The following is a 19,980-nucleotide window of genomic DNA, read 5'->3' as shown; positions in this document are numbered from 1 at the left end:
GCCGAGTCCCGGGATGCCACCGAGCCACCCCGAGACGCACCCACGGTCCCTTCAGCTGCCACGCCTGCAAGTTCACCTGCATCCGGACCTGCCTCGCACCAGCACCCGCCAAGCCGAACCCCAGCAGCAACCACCTCAAGTGCATCCTGCTCAACACCCGCTCCGTCCACAGACACGCCATCGAACTCTGGAACCTCCTCGACACCACAGCTCCTGACGTTGCCTTCCTCACGGAAACCTGGATGAACGACTCCTCAGCACCCGACATCGCCATCGCCATCCCAGAAGGATACAAGATCACCCGAAGAGACCGCGTCAAACAGACGGGAGGAGGCATCGCCATCATCCACAGGGACACCATCCACATCACGACCAACACCGACGACACCCTGACTACCGCTGAACACCTACACTTCCAGATCCCCACCGACCCGAAGACCACCCTCAGAGGCACCCTGATCTACCGACCCCCGGGACCACGCACACAATTCAGCGAGGACATCGCCGACTTCGTCAGCCCACATGCCCTCCCCTCCGCTGACTACATCCTCCTGGGGGACCTCAACTTCCACCTGGAGAACAACAACGACCGCAACACCATCACCCTGCTCGACAACCTCGCCAACCTCGGACTCAAGCAGCTGGTGTCCACCCCCACCCACCTCGCCGGACACACACTCGACGCCGTCTTCTCATCCAGCAAAGACATCGCCTTCAGCCACGCCACTGGACTCCACTGGACGGACCACAGCTGTGTCCACTTCATCTTCAGAAAAACGACGATCCACCACCACCAGCAACAGGTTGCTCGAAGAAGCTGGAACAAGATCACAGCCGACCAGCTCGCCGCCTCCCTGAGCCAGCACCCTCCCGCCAGCTCAGCGAACCCCAGCCAGGCCGCCGACAACCTCACGAAGTGGGTCAGCAACTGCGAGGACGAACTCGCCCCACTGAGGACCCCGCCCAGCAGACCCGGCAGCAAGAAGCCCCATGGTTCACCGACGAACTCAAGAGCTCCAAGAAGAACTGCCGAGCCCTCGAGAAAGCCTGGAGAAGCGAACCAACGCCGGACAACATGACCGCCCTCAAGCTTGCCACCCGGAAGCACCACCAACTGATCCGCGCCACCAAGAAAACTGCATTCAAGAACCGGCTGGACAACAATGCACACAACTGCAAGGAACTCTTCAACATCGTGAAAGAGCTCGCCAACCCCAACGCCGGAAACAACAACATCACCCCATCGCAAGACCTCTGCAATTCCCTCGCCCCCTACTTCCACAACAAGATCACGGACATACACAACAGCTTCAGCACTCAACCGACGCACGCCACGACCGAACCACCGCCCCCCACCACCACCCTCCAAGGCCGACGCTGTCATCGCACCCCACCTGCGGGACATCATCAACACCTCCTTCGACACCGCCACCTTCCCGGAGAGCTGGAAGCACGCCGAACTCAGCGCCCTACTAAAGAAACCTACAGCGGACCCCACCGAACTCAAGAATTACCGCCCCATCTCGCTCCTCCCGTTTCCAGCCAAAGTCATCGAGAAGACCGTCAACAAACAGCTGGCCGCCTTCCTCGAGACTAATGGATCCCTCGACCCCTCACAGTCTGGCTTCCGAGCCAACCACAGCACCGAGACCGCCCTCATCGCTGCCACCGATGACATCCGAGCCCTGATGGACATCGGAGAAACAGCGGCCCTCATCCTCCTAGACCTCTCCGCGGCATTCGACACTGTCTGCCACCGCACCCTAGTGCAGCGCCTCAGCAACGTCGGAATCCAGGAGAAGGCACTGGAATGGATCATCTCCTTCCTCGACGGAAGAACACAGAGAGTCCGTCTACCACCGTACAAGTCAGAGGCCACTGAAGTCATCTGCGGCGTCCCTCAAGGATCCTCGCTGAGCCCCACCCTCTTCAACGTCTACATGAGCCCCCTCGCGGCCATCACACGCCAACACAACCTCAACATCATCTCCTACGCTGACGACACCCAGCTGATCCTCTCCCTGACCAACGACCCCGCCGCCGCGAAGGGATGAAAGACGTAGCCGAGTGGATGACGACCAGCCGCCTGAAACTGAACTCAGACAAGACGGAAGTCCTCATCCTGGGCCCCTCGCCCTCCACCTGGGACGACTCCTGGTGGCCCCCCGCCCTGGCCACCGCACCCAAACCGACAGACCACGCACGCAACCTGGGCTTCATCCTAGACTCCTCCCTCACCATGACCAGACAAGTCAACGCCGTCTCCTCGTCATGCTTCAACATCCTGCGCATGCTACGGAAGATCTTCCGGTGGATCCCCACCGAGACCAGGAAGACGGTCACCCAGGCCCTCGTCACCAGCCGACTGGACTACGGCCACGCCCTCTACGCCGGAACCACCGCCAAGCTCCAGAAAAGACTCCAGCGGATCCAGAACGCCTCAGCCAGACTCATCCTCGACATCCCACGACACAGCCACATCTCCGGACATCTGAGAGACCTGCACTGGCTCCCCGTCAACAAAAGAATCACCTTCCGTCTCCTCACCCACGCACACACAAAGCCCTACACGATCAAGGCCCGAGCTACCTCAACAACCGCATCAACTTCTACGCTCCCAAACGCCATCTCCGATCAGCCAGTCACGCCCTCGCCGCCGTCCCCCGCATCCGAAGAACGACAACAGGAGGAAGGTCCTTCTCCTACCTGGCCGCCAAGACCTGGAACTCCCTCCCGACCGACCTGCGCCTGACCCAAGACCACCTCTCCTTCAGGAAGAAGCTCAAGACCTGGCTGTTCGAGCAGTAGCAGCACCCCCCCCCCCCCCAAGCGCCTTGAGACCCCCGGGTAAGTAGTGCACTCTATAAATGTCTTTGATTAATTGATTGAGTGCTAGCAGGCTGCTGCCTGACTGATTATAAACATGGGAGCAAGCTTTGAACGATAAACTCATACTAGAACGTGTAGAGTACAATTTCAAGATGGCCACAATGTTTATAACCAGTCGAAGCGAGCACTAACAAAAGGATCTGGAAAATGGATGCTACACATGGTACAAGTCTGGGATACACTCGCGTATATGGCGTCCATCCACTATTTTCACAGGGTAGACGAGGTCCACCCTGTCATCAAAACACACAAGATGATGGACGGAATGTTGCATAATGTCAAAACATTGACCCCCAGTCACAGATCTGGGTTTAATTCATCCTTATTTTGCTCACCACACCACCCCAGTTCAGACATGGCCATATACAAATCAGTCTTGACCCTGTGCCTCATGGGAACAGCCCAGCTCGAACTGTCTTCCCTGGACCGGAATCAAGTATCTTAGGACCGGTTTCTGGTCCACGCTGTCATGACGTTGGGCCCCACTGCTATCATCTCGAGCAGCAGCATGCAGGCAGGGAGGGGACATTTATATTTTCATTTCCAGCTGGGCCAACAGTAAAGGATAAAGTAAAGGGGCCATCAGTGCTCCTTTTCTTCCAATACGATTCTGACTGGGTGGGTGTGGAGCCTCACACTTAAATGCAAATGCAATGGAGGTGAAGCAAAGGCACACAGCTTATTCTCACTTCACAGGTAAGTAAGAGAGGTATGTGTTTGACTTTGTTCAGTCCATGCATATCAGAGATATGCATGCACTGTAAGAATGCCAGATGTGTTGGTCTGAATCAGTATTTACACAAATCATTTAAATACCACTATTTCTTTTATAGCGCTAGTCATTCCAATGCAGGGTGTCGGAGCGCTTTATGTAAAATACATGTTATACAGTGCCAATAAATCATGTAAATGTTTAAATGAATGTACAAGATGTGTTACATAAGACAGTGAGGGTTACAAGATGTAGAAATCATGTCTTTCAAAGCTCACTGTGCTATATTAGAAGGATTACAATTTATGAACTGCAAGTAAAAAAAGTAACTTTGTCAACTTTGTAACTTCCGAGCCTTCTAGCCATGCTGCCCCCGACCTACTCGGCTATTAGAATGGATCGCTCTGGGGGAAAGACAGGAGGAGGTGTCGCCCTGATAACCCGCACTGATTTTCACTTCCAGACACTACCTTCCTCCCCTATTCCCGCTGTAGACTGTCTAGTAGTCCGTTCCACTTCATTTGGGGTTCCCCTGACTTGTGTACTTATTTATCGTCCCCCTCAGTCCACTCCCCAATTTCTCACTTCCATTGAGGACCTTTTGGCCACTTTAGTAGTGAACAATTCAGCGGTCCTGGTTCTCGGAGATCTAAACTATTGGCCAAATGACCCGGCGGAGGACGCTAGATCTAAGGAGTTCACAGCCCTGCTTGTTAGTCTCAACTTCCTCTCCCAGCTTGCTACACCAATTCACATCCTAGGTCATCAGCTTGACCAAATATGGACCCTCAACATCCCAACCAATTCTCCTATCACCTCGCCCTGTCCCTGGTCAGACCACTCCCTTATCTCCTTTGCACTAAACCTTGGACAGCCGCCTAAACCTTCTTTGCCCAAAAACATCTGGGTTAGAAAGTGGGACAAGGCTGATCTTCCTGAAGTTTGCTCTTCCCTTGCGGCATCTAGCCCTGAGCTTAGTGATCTATCCCTCCCCACTCAGCTCACAGCCATCAACAACTGGCTGCTAAAGGCATGCAACAGTGTTGTTCCCCTTAAGAGAGTGGCTAATAAACGCGCCCACGCTGCCAACAGGTGGTTCACTCCTCTCCTCAGGGACAAGAAGTTGGCGGCGTGCAGAGCAGAACGAGCATGGCGACGCACCTATTGTCCCCTTCTTAGAGCAAAGTACTGCCTGGTACTCAATGAATATAAAAGGGACATATTAAAAGCTAAAACTGAGTACTTTTCTGGAAGAATTCTGGCAGCGGAAAATCAATCTAAGGAAATATTCGCCACGGTACACGAGCTCGCTGCCTCCGACAGGGTGATTTCCAAAATTCCTCCATCTCAATCACTCTGCAATTCCCTCAACTCCTTCTTTATTGAGAAGGTAGCTCTCATTAAGGCCAACATCCCTCCCTCACTCCCGACACCGTCCACTGCTCCCCTGCCTCCCGCTGCTCCACTCCTCACTCAGCTTCCCCCTTTGACACGAGAAACCCTCCTTCCCATACTGGCTCGGGTAAAATCGGGCTCACCCCAGGACATCGGCCCGGCTTTCGCCCTGAAAGAGATTTTCTCCAGCTGTTATTCCCCTCCACTCACATTAATCAACCACTCCCTTAAAACTGGCATCGTCCCAAACGCCCATAAATCAGCAGTTATCATTCCGATTCTGAAAAAGGCAGGTGCCGATCCATCTCTGCCCGCTAACTATCGTCCCATTTCCCTTCTCCCTTACTTAGCGAAGGTCTCAGAGGCTCATGTCACCGGAACTCTGAGCTCCTTTGTGGAGTCTACCGGCCGCCTTTCCTCTTGTCAGGCAGGTTTTCGCCCGCTGCACGCAACCGAGAAGGTGGTAGTTTCGGTGATGGACAAACTGAGGGAGGGCATTGACATCTGCCTCCCCCAGGCCCTGGTCCTCTTAGATCTGTCCGCCGCGTTCGACACGGTGGATCATGACATCCTGTTGACCCGTGTCGAGGCGGCGGGCATTGGGGGCACGGCCCATGCCTGGCTCCGGTCCTTTCTAACGGACAGGGAGCAGGCTGTCCATCTGGCCGACTTTGCTGCCCCTCCTCGTAGAGTGACATGCGGCGTTCCCCAGGGCTCCTCTTTGTCTCCCCTGCTATTTAATTTATACATCTCACCCCTTATTTTTTCTTTACAGCAGATGGAGGTCTCGGTGTTCAATTACGCCGACGACCTCCAACTTATTTTTAACCTTTCCCATTCTCCCTCCTCTGCCCAGAATTTCCAGAGGGTGATGCTCTTCATCCAAGATTAGATGAACTGCAACCACCTCAAACTAAATCCCGACAAAACCGAACTGGTTTTGACCGGGAGTGGTTGCAGTCTCTGGTCCCCGTCTTTTTGGCCCGACTCACTTGGTCCCCCTCCCCTCCCGGTTCCAAAGGTTAAAACCCTGGGCATCTTTATCAACTCCCAGCTCTCCCTTCACACGCAGGTTCACTCAGTGGTGTCCTCTTGCTTCTTTTCACTTCACACTATTCGTAAGGTTTCCCATTTTTTTTCTGTTCCCGCCCTTAAGCTTATCCTCATGGCCATGGTGCTATCGCGCCTTGACTATGGGAATGTGGTCTACAATGGCGCCCCAGACTACCTGATCCGTCGCCTTCAACAGATTCAAAATCAGGCTGCCCGCCTGATTTACGGGCTCCCTAAATTTCATCATGCCACCCCTCTGCTGCAATCTCTGCACTGGTTACCGGTGAAGGAGAGGGCTCTCTTCAAGTTGGGCTGCATGACTTATCAGGCTAGGTCAGGGACTGCCCCTGTCTTCCTCTGTGATGTCATATCACCCTACCTTCCGGCCAGAGAGCTCCGCTCATCTCACCAGGCCCTCTTGACAATTCCCCTCTTTAGGAAGAAGAGGTCCGGGGGGACAAGATTTGCGGTCCTAGCTCCATCCTTTTGGAACTCTCTCCCTTCTGCCCTTAGAGCCTCTACCTCCTATGCGGAATTCCGCAAACATCTTAAGACCTTCTTGTTCTCCAGATCCCTAGCAGTCTAGCCTCCGTCTTTATGTCCACTGGTTCACCGCTACCTAGCGCCATGAAACCGTCCCGGTATAAGCGCGCTCTACAAATCTGTTAAAATTCAAAAAATTCAAAAAAATTCAAATTCAAAAGCAGTAGCCCACTCACCTATCTACATAAATTAAAATCTGTCATCTGCATGTTGCATGATATGCTTTGCAGGAGACATATTAACCTTCTATACTATTTTCATACAAATCAGTGACTAGGCAAACCAAAGATCTCTCCACCAAAAGCTAGAACTTCCAGAGTTATCTTACCATTAATATTATTATTATTCCCTAAAATATACTGGGTGCACAAAGAACTCTGCAGCATGTGCCTTAACCCCAGAAGATATTTTAAAGTGCAGACTTTGCAACCAAATAAGCATAACACATCTACTGCCATGTTTCTACTTGTTGCAAATTTCTTTGTGTCAGAGGGTTAAGCAAATGTATTAGTTGAGGCCAAGATTTTGAGTTGGCATTGCCCCACTTTTTTGGCACAACCCTGACGCAAAATATAATTTGTTAAATCTTGTAATGTGCATAAATGTACTCTTGATAGACCTGATAAACAAATGAGTTAGGTCTTTTCTCTCAGTCTACGGCATTTATTTAGGGTGTCCACATATGAGCTGAGGGAGTGGTAGATCTGGAGAAGGCATTCCATTCCCTGGACTGGAACTATCTATTTACAGTACTTGAGAAGTTTGATCTGGGCCCAGTTTTTAGTCAACTAATGTGCCTACTCTACACTAATCCCACAGTCAGAGTCAAGGTGGGCCCCTACATATCAGACTCCCTTCCAATACAGAGAGGTACACGACAGGGGTGCCCTTTGTCCCCACTCCTGTTCGCGCTGGCAATGGGGCCACTGGGGAAGGCACTACGCGCTGATTGGGAGTCGAAGTGCCCCTAGGGGACGCCATGCATCAGGTGTCGCTGTATGCCGATGATCTCCTCATTTACATTAGAGACATCGACCGAGTCCCTGCACAGCTGGCTCAATTACTGGAAGAGTTTGCTGCACTCTCTGGGCTAAACGTGAATATAGACAAGTACTGCATCTACTCATTCAGCGAGGGACTCCGGGACCCGAGTCTTGTCGTGAGTGACAAATGGGTACAATGGAAGGCGGACATGTTCTGCTACCTGTGAATTAAGAACTACTGCCAGTCAAGCGATCTCTTTGATGGGAACCTGGGAAGGGCGGTGACATCCATCAAATCGCACATGCGATTTTGGAGTACATTACCACTAGCTGTAACGGGCAGGGTAACACTCACTAAAATGGTGTTACTCCAGAGACTTCTATACAACTTCATGAATTTGCTGATCTACATTCCAGCCTCCTTCTTCAACACCTTAGAAAAACAGATCAGAGACTTTATCTGGGGCAACACCAGGCACAAAATGGCATTGAAAAAGATCTACCTACCAATGGACAAGGGGGGGGTGGCGGCTCTTTGTTTCGAACATTACTATCTAGCGTCTCAGCTGCAGTGGATAGCGCAGTGGCTAATAGATCGTCATTTTGCAGACACTGCTACCACACAGCCACCCTACCCTCCAGGGTGAATAGTCAGTCTGTTTCACCTGGGTGCAAGTTTGTGACCGCCGGAACCCTTGCTGCTCGCTGTGGCTTACAGATGCTTTTGCGGGAGTCTTTACATAACACGACTTGTGATACCCTATGCGCCAGCGATACCTTTATAGGGAACCCCTTAGGGCAGGTGGTGATCTCTGCGTCAGCAATCAGGGGATGGCAGGAGCAAGGCAGTCAAATGTTCGAAGACCTATATTACGTACCTCACACTTGCAAAATGTATTTTGGTCGCATAGATGCAGAATGTTCGAGGTGTGCTGAGAATGGAGCCAATTTAATACATATGCTTTGGGGTTGTCCCCGTGTGGGCACACACTGGAGTGAAGTGGCCGATTTATTGCACACCTGCACCGGTCGGGAGATGCCTTTCGATTGGCCAACCAACCTGTTACACAAATTCCGTAGGACATTCAATACGAAGGTCGCATCTAGATTTCTCGTTCTGGGACTGATAGTGGCCAAGAGACTGATTACAAGAAAATGGAAAGTACCAGACCCACCCCATATAAAGGCCTGGTGGAACTCAATGCTCACGTGGGCCAAGATGGAAAGTCTTTCAATAAGGCGCAAGGAAACTCTAGGACTACGTACGGTCCCCATCGCAATGTGCTGGGACACTATTTACACTGACTTACAACAATAGGCAGACAGACGACCGGGGACTCCCCTGTTGCACACTCTGTGGGCAACTAATATACATACAAATTGAATACACCACAATGTCTTTTTACAGGCAAATACATGCTGATTGTATAAATGTACTGACATATACTTCAGAAGCAAGGGGGTAGTAAGTAGCTACCGGCTGTGAGAGCAGCATACAAAACTATACATGAAAGGCAGAATGACCCATCCAACTGACCAATACAAAAAGATTGAGACTAAGTTACTTCTGTTTAGCTGATTGGAGATTGACAATTCCTGAAGTATCCGGAGCAAAAAAGTTAGTTTATGAAGAAGGCTGACTCGAAATCCCTTAGAGCAAGTTTGCAATTCAGTATGCTTGCCATGAATTGCGCAAGCGTCATACACATCTAACTTTATAAATAAAGACAGTGACCTGCATGTCAGTGAGCGTACTCATGGTTGTAAAAAATAAAACAGTCTCCTGCAATAGATGGGGATCACTTTTGGTTCCCAATGCACCTGAGAAAGTGTTGCTTTTGTCCTCTGGCATAATTTGTGACGCCTCTGGGGGCTTTCCGATTCATTTGCATGCCCTTTGGCCTGGCATCAGCTGCGGCCTGTTTCCAGAGGGTCATGAAGAAAGTCTTTAAAGGATTGCTCAAGGTTCTCATCTTCCAAGATGACATTCTTGTATACGGGAAGGATCAACAGGAACATGACAAGCAGCTGTGGAAGGTTTTACAGGGACTTCAAGATGCAGGTCTAGTTATCAAAAAGGAAAAGTGCAAATTCTGTGTGTCGTCTGTAAATTTTTTAGGACATACTATCTCTGGTGAAGGGATCAGTCCTAAATTGGATCTTGCCGAAGGCATTGTAAAAGCTCCTGTAAGATCAAGTTCGATCATCTTTAGGATTGGCAGAATACTGCTCCAAGTTCGTTCTGAATTTCGCGTGTGTTTCTCTCCCCTCAGGTTGCTGCTCAAAAAAGGAGCTCAATTTTCATGGTCTGATGATTGCTCCTCTGCCTTTAACTCCATTAAGAGTGTATTTGGTACCATGCCTATGATGGGACATTTTGATGCTTGCAAGAAAACAATACTGTCCACAAATGCCAGAATGCTTGGTTTGGGGGCGGTCCTGTCGCAGGTTGTGGATGGTGAGTCTAGGATAGTTGCTTTCGCATCTCGCTCACTCAGGGGTGCTGAGGAGTGTTACTCTGTGATTGAGCGGGAGGCGTTGGCAGTCTTCTGGGCTATACGTCATTTCAAGTTTTATCTTTGGGATTTACCTGTGGTTGTTAGGACTGATCATCATCCCCTGTGCCAAATTTTCACATGCAGATACTTTGACAATATCTCTCCCAGAATCAAACGTTGGATGGAGGGGTTTTCAGAGTTTAATTTTGTGGTTGAGTATATGCCTGGACCAAAGAATGCCATTTCAGACTGTCTTTCCAGGTTACCTTTGGATCAATCTGGTGTGGAAGTGGAAAATTCTCTTGTAGCATGGGTGCATGAGTCTGCTGTTAATTCTGATGAATGGTCCTTTGCCTCTCGTCGTAACAGTGAGTTAGAAATGGCCAGGGAATTTTTGGTGAAGGGTTGGCCAGCAGACAAGGATGTACCTGAATCCTTGAAATGTTTCATTAATGTCAATGATGGGCTGGTGTGTTGATGATGAGGTGTTGATCAGGAATCCTGGTTTTTTGAAGAAGGGCCGTTCACGGTTTATGGGGCCCTTCATCATTAAAGAAGTCAGGAAGAATGTTGTTGTGTTGGATTCTGGTGAGGTATGGAGTATGCCCAGGTTAGTCAAATGGCAACCTGGTTCCAATGTTTGTGGATGTGAATGGGGTTTAGATTCGGGTTGTGCGATAGTCCTGGTACTGTGTGTAATAATCCTGTTTCTGACGTGCCTGTTCCAGAGAGTTTCCGGAGGTTGAGATTCAGACCGACCTGGCTCAAGACTATGAAATGTTTTAAATATTTAGACTGCACTATCAAAGACTATGAAATGTTCTAATACTTTGGTTTGCATTGTTCTGTTCCCACTGCAGTTGTATTTTTGTTTTCTGTAACTTTGCGATATTTTCTTGTTCAAATTGTATGGGAGGGAGATGTGTTGTGGTCTTGCCTAGTCACCTCTTGCTCCTTTTCTTTAACACCCTTTTTTGCCTTGCCCTTTTTCCCTTTCTATCACTGTTGCTGGGCTGTGTCCTCGCATTCCATGTGTCATGGCTTGACAACAAAATGTTTGGATCTGACAACTGGACCTCTGGGGTTGGAGGTTAGCTGCTGCCCGAGCTGGTGGTCCTTTACATGTACTTCTGATTAAACCTACTTGAAGACTAAAGAGTGCCTCTTGGACTTCATTACAGAACGGGCGATTCATAAAACAAGGAATGTGGGGTGGACTGATTTCAGAGGAAAACAAGATTAGCGAGCAGTGAGACATTAAGTAAAGCAAAGGGTGATAAATTCAATGTCAGGGATAATTAAAATATAGAATGTGTGTGGCTTAGATGAGTATGGAGTTATAAACGGCTCCACTGGTGCGTGGGCTTCTCCAGCATTGCTGAGCATCTGCGGCCCTCAGGGGGATCTGACAATTAAGGCGGCAGTTAAAGGAGCAACCAAGTGCCCGCCTTCCACAGAAAAACAAACATTAAAGCCCTTAAGGTGGTTGGAAATCAGTGGCAGACCCTCGAGTCTGACAGGCACTGTTTTGTAGACACAGGTCAGCCCGTGGACCATGTTGGGCTTCATCAACTGAAGCAGATGGCTGGGAGGCTGGCAAGCTCCTGAATGCCGCCAAAGACCGCCTGAATGCCGCAGTAAACCTTACCCTGGATTTGCCCAGCGCTATGGAGACAGTGACAAACTCTTGCCGCTGACAGGTGCCATTTGGAAACTGTTGGTGGGTAGCCACCTGGCCTTAGGAAAGTCGGTGAAGGTCAGCCTCTAGGGGGGAACATCACTTACAACGCATTTTTTACAACGCACTACCATTACATCGCAACCATTACAACGCAAACCATTACAACGCATTGCGCTGGGGGGGCGCTCTAGGATAGGGAATATATTTAATTTACTATTCAACACCTTCACTGCTATCCACGGGGACTGGAGTTGGAATAGTAAATTAAATAATTCACTATCCAGCGCCTAAAAGCATTATGCGTTGTAATGGACTGCGTGGTAAACACTGCGTTGTAAAGGCATGCGATGTAAAAGCATGCGTTGTAGTGACACCAATCCGCCTCTAGGGGCTACAGGCTTAGTAGATGCTGGATGGCAGAGGTAGCCTGAAAGAGCAGACTGCAAGCCAGCTTACCTAAGCAAGACAAATGAAGAGAACAGACAGATTGACAGACTATACAGAGACAAGGAATGAGCCTAGCTAAAGTATGATAACCTTTACACAGGGGAGGGGGAGAGGCTGTGTGGGTGCTGATTCTCTCAGGTGTAGGGTGGTATAAATGGAGGCAATATTTAACCCAGTAGGAGAAGCAAAAGCACGCTTGGGAAATTCCCATTCAGGTTTTTATCTCTTAACATTTAAGACCTAAATTAGCTAGGCAAAAGGGAACAAGCATAGAGCTACATTCGAAAGTATGTCCCAATCCAGGAGACTCATCTCCTGTAGCAAGACCAATACTGAATGTGTTATAAGCTTTACCCCAATCTGTTCTGGTCCTTTGCAGATTCAAAGAAAAGTGGGGTGGCATCCTCTGTAAAAGGTATGTAGGTGTGGAGAGACATAAAGTCAAGAGAAACTAGGGGAGAGAGGGGGCAGGTATATGAGAGTCCGAATCCTGGTGCACCATACCCCACGTGCTCCTCGATTTGTAACTCCCATTATGATCCAAGAACCTTTATATTAAGGGGGCAGCTAAGAAATGAGAGGGGCAAAATCGTAGTGGGGTAGTTTGACTTGGCCAGGTAAGTCCACACCTGTTGGTCAAACATAGGCATGCGAGTCATGTCTGGGAAGCTAATTCGGGAACTTTGAGACTTGCGGCTGGTCGACACATGGAGGTACCTCCATCCACATTAAAGAGACTACTTTGTCTATCATCAAGTCCACGCCACCTTCTCAACCAGTGGCTACATTTCAACGTTGCACTGCCTGACCAGATCCATTCCCAGAGTCAGAAAACTTACTTGGAGCGGGCCATACATTTTCTGTTGAAGCAGCAAGTTTCTCTTAAGTTCTATCTATACATTGAAACATACACTTACCTGTTACTAGGCTAACAGCGAGACCCACAACAACAACCACTAGAACGCCAATTGTGCCGAGGTGAAGATATGACATGGAATACCAATAATCAGCAATAGCCGGTCTGAAAAAGAAATAAATAAAAATATAATAGTTCAGTTGTCTTTCAAAAAATAAATCTTGTGACCTCCATCCTTATTACTTTTAAATACAAAAAAACATGTATGAGAGCCGTTAACAATTTACTCTCTCAAAATCATGCTAACAATCTCGAACTTTTCAGTTTATTGTGTGGGCATACTGTATTTTTTTGTAAGATAAAAATAGGAGCACCGCAAAATACAGAATTATAAGTGTAAGCTTAATCAGCAGAAAAATAATATTTACTGTATGGTCGGTAACTGGTAATCACATAGTTGCCGAGTGTGCAGACAGATTATGTGTGACATTTCAAAGTTTTCCATATGTTTATTTATGGCATTAAAATGGGAATTTTGGATTCTATATGTCCAGGGTGCTGTGTATGTGGACGACTCTCGTGACAAGCTCAGCTCGTCATGTCAGTGCCCATTCCACACGCTACAATCCCACTCCCCTCCTCTCTGATCGAATATAAGTAGTGGTGCTCCTACACTGAGGTCGAAGCGGGTAAGAACTAAAGGATTCGCTTTCCCATGATGTTTGATTTAATACAAATTTGTTCCTATACTTTGTTTAGTAAGGAGAACGTTCTGAAGGACAGAAGACCCCTTTGGATGCAGCTAATGGATTCCCTGCAAAGCTCAGCCTGTGCTGAGCCAGGAAAAGGGGGACCTGCAGGGGGCTCCTAACTTGGGGTCAATTCCCCTGAGGACTATCATAAAGTGTAAATATGTGGCCCTAGGTGTAAGAAATGGGGTTATTTGAGAGAGGTGAAAGCTCTATTCAAGTTAGAAACACGATCAAGGTCAGGGTGAGCCACAAAAGTCACTAAATACATCTGTGCTTAAACATCTGGTAGTTTGGACAAAAGCAGTCACGGTTAACTTATAGGAAATGTGTAAAGTTTTTATGCAGCACTAAAAACAGTAATAAAGTGAAAACACAACACAAGAAAAATCCCAGCCTAATGCAGTAAAATAGACCACATTATAAATAAAATGACACGAAAACAACAAAACTCCAAACTGCAGAACCAGAGTTATGAATCTTTAAAGTTTTAATTGAAAATAGCGCCAAAAAGAACAAAGGGCCACTAACAGTTGTCTGTTCCTGCTGGAGCAGGTCAAAGTTACAAGTTCAGGCCAATCACATTGGAACGGGCCAGATACAGAGACCAGGTTCGTCCCATGGAAGAGAGTACTGTATCATAGTCCACATCCGCAAAAGGTACCTTAGCTGGGGCTTCGCTTTTGTGGCAGTCACTAGTTGCCTCAAAATGCTGCTCACCATCAGAACTTTGCATTAGTGGGAGGGGGGGCAATTGTTGCTGTTGCGAGAAGCCTGCTTGTGGTAGCAAAGAATCCCAAACATCTTAATTTTCACCTGTAGCTCATTTTTGTTGGAGGAGAAGTAGACTCTGATGCCAACCATGGTCCAGGACCTGTGGAGAACCTTTGAGGACCAGGGCTAACTCTAGCAGAGGCCAGCTGAACGGCTCAGGCAGGTCCAGTTGGTGCTGGCCTGCTAGGCAGTTGCAGGGAAAGGCTCTGGAAGCTTGATGTGTCCCTGTATCTCTAACAGTAGGTAAGCCAACTGACACTTTGAGTCACTTCTGGGGATCCTGGGTTCAAGGCAAGCAGATCAAGTGTTTTTTTTTCTTCCGACAGCAGAGCAGGGAAGTCCCTCTTCTGAATCTTCCATCGGTGCAGTAGTGTTCTTATAAGAGGTTCTGAAGGTGCCATTCTTATACCCAGTGCCAGCCTGTAAGTGGGGCTTGTCCCTTTAGCCAACCTCCCTCGTTCCCTGGTTTATGCTCCAATCTGATAGGGGGACAAAGGCAGGCAGGCCAAGGTGTAAACTGGATTTGTTAATGATAGTGCAGGCAGCCTTAGAAGTCAGGAATTGGGTGGGCACAGCCCTCAGGCTACTCTTTGAAACTCGGTTGAATAAGCCTTCCAGGCCATCCTGCTCAGGGGAGGAACAGCCATCCACAAACCAAGGCCTTTTTGTCCCCATGTCTGGAAGCAAGCTGAGAGGCACATTTTATTTAGGCATAAACATGCCAACTTTCTTAAAGTGGTATTTTTAGACTATTAAAATCCAACGTTACTGTTAGAGAGAATTACAAATTACAATTCAAATGAGTGGAAAAAGTATTGCTTGTTCAAAAAGCTTATGTTATCAGTTATTAAAGGTAATAATGTAAACCAGTGTTAGTGTAGGGATAGCCTTGATACAGTTAAAAATGACTTTAGGAGTTTTTCAGCCAGGACATCTAAAATAAACTACACATTCTACTTTTAAATACCATGCACCCAGCCCTGTTAGTTGTTAGGGCCTCTTTTAGAGTTGACTTATAAGCATTCAAAATGAAGGGTAAGGCCTGGGAAAAGGTTTATTTTGCCAGGTCGACTTGCAGCAGCTGCTGTGGCACACCTAACACATGGTGTACAGTGCAACTTGACTGGGTGGCACAATGTGAGCTGCAACCCAGTGGCAGGTTTCAATTTACGGGCCCTGGGTACATGTAGTTCCATAAACTAGGGACTTACAGTAAATTAAATGTACCAAGTAGGTGTATACCAATTTCACCATGTTTAAGGGAGGGAGCACAAGCTCTTTACCTCTTGTTCGCAGAGGTAAAGTGTGCAGAGTCCTAATGCAGACAAAAACGATTTCTGTAAAGACACACTAGCGAAGGCAAAAGGTCTAGAGGAATACCACACCAAAGATGACAGATTTAACAGCATCCTGATAAGCTCTTCTGCACTTGAAAAAACACTTATGTGTCTCCCCCACTTCTGTGAATCAAATTTGAATGCCTTGAGTGCCTTCAAGAATATTATTGTTCCTTTATTAAAAAGGGTATAAACTGACAAAAGGCTTCATGTCATGTGTGACACCTCAATCCAGGTCTGGATATTTTCGCTAACAACATTCTTTCTGGGACTTGTCAATGTTGTTATGTTATAGCTATTTTACAGTTCTTAGACTCTTTCAAGCCATTCTGTGTACACTGACCCCACCCACACTCTCATCACCATTCCCACCTCCATGCCCCCACCTTGTGTTCTAGCTATAGAGTCATAACAATGAGCAATGAAAATGATCATGACTTCACAGAGGACGTCATAGATTGCATCACAAATTACATCATCACATTGGTGTTCTTTTATTTGACAACAACCATAGTGCTCGAATGTCCTAATCCAGATTAAAAAGAAAAATACATGAATAGAAAAGGCTGATACAGCTTAACTGTTAGGTAATAATTAGTTATGGCCTTTAAAAAGAGTTATCAAATCATCACTCCACTGTCAGTTTCTTGATGTTTACACCCAGACTATACAGATAATAGGCTGCAGTTCTTTTCACAAGTAAAAGAAATCCTTACGAAAGGCAAAAGCAATTGTAGAGCTGAGTACAATTGCAAACATTTTCATGGCTTCTTGCAAAGCGTATTTATAATATAGGCTGCTCTAGTTACCGTGACAAAGTATTATATATTGCTAAACACAATGTCTTAGATTCTTGAATCTGTGGCTAGACCTTTGTGAGGGCCACTTTGGCTGGAGTAAATTGTGTGGTCCTATTTTTAAAGCCTGCAGAATTAGTAATTCAACAGGAGGAAGGCCGGGCCCAGGGCCGGACTGACCCCCACAAAGGAGACCTGGCAAATTTTGTCAGACCAGCCCCCAATTGGTGCATAGCGAGCAAGTACAGTGCACAAGCCTGACCACTACAAGAGGGATTTGGGTGGGTTCTTCCCCCAAGAACATTTGTGAAAAAGTGGTAAAAATGGGGCATTCTACAACACATTTATTCATTACACATTCAACTGTATTAGTTTTTAAAGCCTAGTAAATATGACCTTGCAGTGCACAAGAATACCCAGCCAATTATAAGTGGCATTTTGTCACATGTGTGGATTATAGGTTCAATTAGAAAGTCTGCATATAAAATGTAAAATTGCAGTTAAGACTCACTTTCAATGAGTTACGCTATCATTCTGAAAACAAAATACACTTCAGGGATGGCAAAAGCAATTTCTGTATCCATATATTAATTAGGACGACTAAGTGTTTTTAATCAAGTCATACTCTAATCACATCACAATTTGTATTGGTGTGATTCACAAAACATATATGTCTCAATTATAGAATCGTTAGGTGATTAACAAAGGAAAGTCTGAAAAGACAATTTGGTCCCTCACACTGGCAATGTATTACCCCCAGAGCCTCTGAGGTGTGCTCTGGAAGATGAGGTCACCATTCAACAAATTACGGGCAGGGTGCTCCTCGCTGAGGGAGGGCTTGCGCCGGTTTTAGTGCATATAGCTGACAGTGCAAATATCTTTGTTGAGGTCCTTCATGATTTCCTCACTATCACCCTCCAAATGCCCCTCATCCCTCCACAGCCATAAAAATGCTCCTCCTCCCTGGACGGTTTTGAGGTGATCCATTAAGCAGAAGCCCAAAAAAAGGAAGGGGCTCAAAATGTGTTTTTTCTCATCCATTTTTTCGTAAGAACATTAGACACAGCTACAGACCAACCCACTGAAAGGATTTACACCAAATTTTGCAGAAAGCTCGATCTTGGTCTAGAAAGAGTGCTTTTGTGATTTGGTGTAAATTCATTTAGTAGTATTTGAGCGATTAATGCTGAAATAATTTGTATATATATCCCGCATTGGAGGATCCACGGAGCCCCTACCACTACTTCGACAACAATGTGTTGGCAGCCATCCTAGGACTCGGGACTAAGTCTAGAGTCCTAAGAATAAAATTGCTTCTACAAAGGGATTGCAATGATGGCTCCCGCTGAATCTGCGCTGGGAATCCAGTGGGCTTCGGGTCGTCCCCTGTAGCCACCAACGAGGGACGTTCTGTGGTGTGCCCTGTGTGGGTACCTGTGCACGCTACGTAAACAATGGATAAACAAGCCAGCTCCTGCAGTGGCAGGGAGATGACAGAGAAGCATGTGCCCTGGGGCACCACCGTGGCCTCCAAAAATAATAATGCTTTGGGGTGCACTGGGGCACCCATTGCATAAAACAATGCCAACTCCAGCATGGCCCTGAGAAAGGGGGCTGCATCAGGGAGCTGGTCAGCGGCGGTTTCTCCACGAGGGCGGGTGCAAGCCAAGCAGCAAAAAATAAAATGACAATGAAAATAATTAATTGCCATTTTATTTTCCTGACATGCGCACTGCAGGAGCCAGCCTACCCCGAACCCAAAGACATGCAGGGCATGTCCTCTGCTGCTGATTGGCAGCAGAGGACAGCTGGCTGGATGCTCCAAAGTTCGCATGTCACTTTGGACAGCTGTCATGCGCCGGCCAAAGTGACATGCACACTTTGAAGCTCTTCACCAAGCACAGCCCTACAGGGCATGAAGGAACATCCAGCCAGCCTGTCCCATCCAATCCAAGTGCCTCCCTCATGCTGGTTAACAGCATGAGAGCAGTGACTGGATTGCTATGGGGAGCTCACATGCAGATTCAGAAGTGGAACACTGAGTAGTACATGTAGCCATGGGCAAGTACCATTTATTTTATTTATTTAAAATGTTATTCCAGTTTGGTTCTTTTTCAACTTTTGGAGGGCGTGGTTGTTTTGTTTTGCGGTTTTGGAGGGAGGGGGATTTTATTTGGGGTCTTGGAGAGAGAGGGTGTTTTATTTAGTTTTTTCTGAAGTGGTGGGCATTTCACTTAAGCCCCATTTTCAAATGGTGGGCTTGAGGCTCCCCCATGGACCCCTCTATAAAAAATATTTAAAAAACACTGGATGTCCCTGGTGGGACCGGGACACCCATAAACATATAGGAAAAAAAGTATTAATTTATTATTCACTGCTCCTACAAGGAGTGTACATGTCCTGCAAAGGCTATTTGCATTTGTTAGGTCTCGCCTAGGCAGCGGGCATGCGCTGTTTAGGAGAAGGCCTTTAGGAATCAGTCTTCACTTTTCAAGCACTCGTGCTTGTGGCGGCATCCACCTAGCAGGAGCAAGCAGTGACGCGCAGGGGCCATCTGTTTGTAATTAAGGTGGTTGCCCGCTGCTGCTCGCTCCGGCAAGCTGGATGCCGCCACAAGCACGAGTGCTTGAAAAGGGCAGACCGCTTGTTTTGCCTTGAATGGTCCAGCAGCGTTTCTTGCTCTCCCGTGGCCGCTCTTGTTGAAGAATCTTTCCAGCATCTGCTTTTCAATATCAGAATATAAACCTTTCTTTCAGGAAATTCAAGCGCTTTCATCCAAAACCCTCTCTCAACTAGTACTCACCTCTTACTTTGCAGAGTAGTAACTCTTCTATTTGGTGCATTTTTTTGGTATTTCTTGCTCTACCGCAGGCAGCACACCGAGACATCATTTTTGCATGTTTATGAAGCACTTGCACTGTTTCTGTATAGTCCCCCCTCACCCCACAACTACAACAAGAAACTAGGCATCCTCCAAACGCCCCCGAAGCAGCTGTGCCTCTCTTATTTCCACTTAACCCAAGGGATGTCAGTGGCCACAAGTTCCAAGGCACTGTGTTTTCCTCCTTCATTACTCGATAACCTAGGCAGAATTTGTGCACGTTTTGCTCAGCTTAGCATCATGTATTAAGACATGTTTACAATGAAGATTCTTCTCCTAGATTTGTCTTCCAATTAGCATGCCAGAATCTCTTCTGACACGTACCCTTTCTGTCCTTTATTATTCTTCCAGATCTTCATCTAGGAACTGTTTAGAATCTATTGAC

General features: G+C 47.5%; 1 protein-coding gene across 1 annotated transcript in view; it reads right to left on the bottom strand.

The window, feature by feature from the left end:
* The window catches only part of LOC147750804 (sodium-coupled monocarboxylate transporter 1-like), a 366,759-nt gene that overhangs the window by 36,232 nt on the left and 310,547 nt on the right, over window positions 1-19,980 (bottom strand). The window contains exon 13 of the mRNA XM_086936978.1: window positions 13,119-13,222. Coding sequence (XP_086793104.1) covers window positions 13,119-13,222 — 104 coding nt within the window. The remainder of the gene's footprint in view (window positions 1-13,118; window positions 13,223-19,980) is intronic.

This window comes from Lissotriton vulgaris, chromosome 1_1, assembly GCF_964263255.1.
Source record: "Lissotriton vulgaris chromosome 1_1, aLisVul1.2, whole genome shotgun sequence".
In the NCBI taxonomy this organism is placed as follows: Eukaryota; Metazoa; Chordata; class Amphibia; order Caudata; family Salamandridae; genus Lissotriton; species Lissotriton vulgaris.
This window is presented reverse-complemented; position numbering and strand designations above follow the sequence as displayed.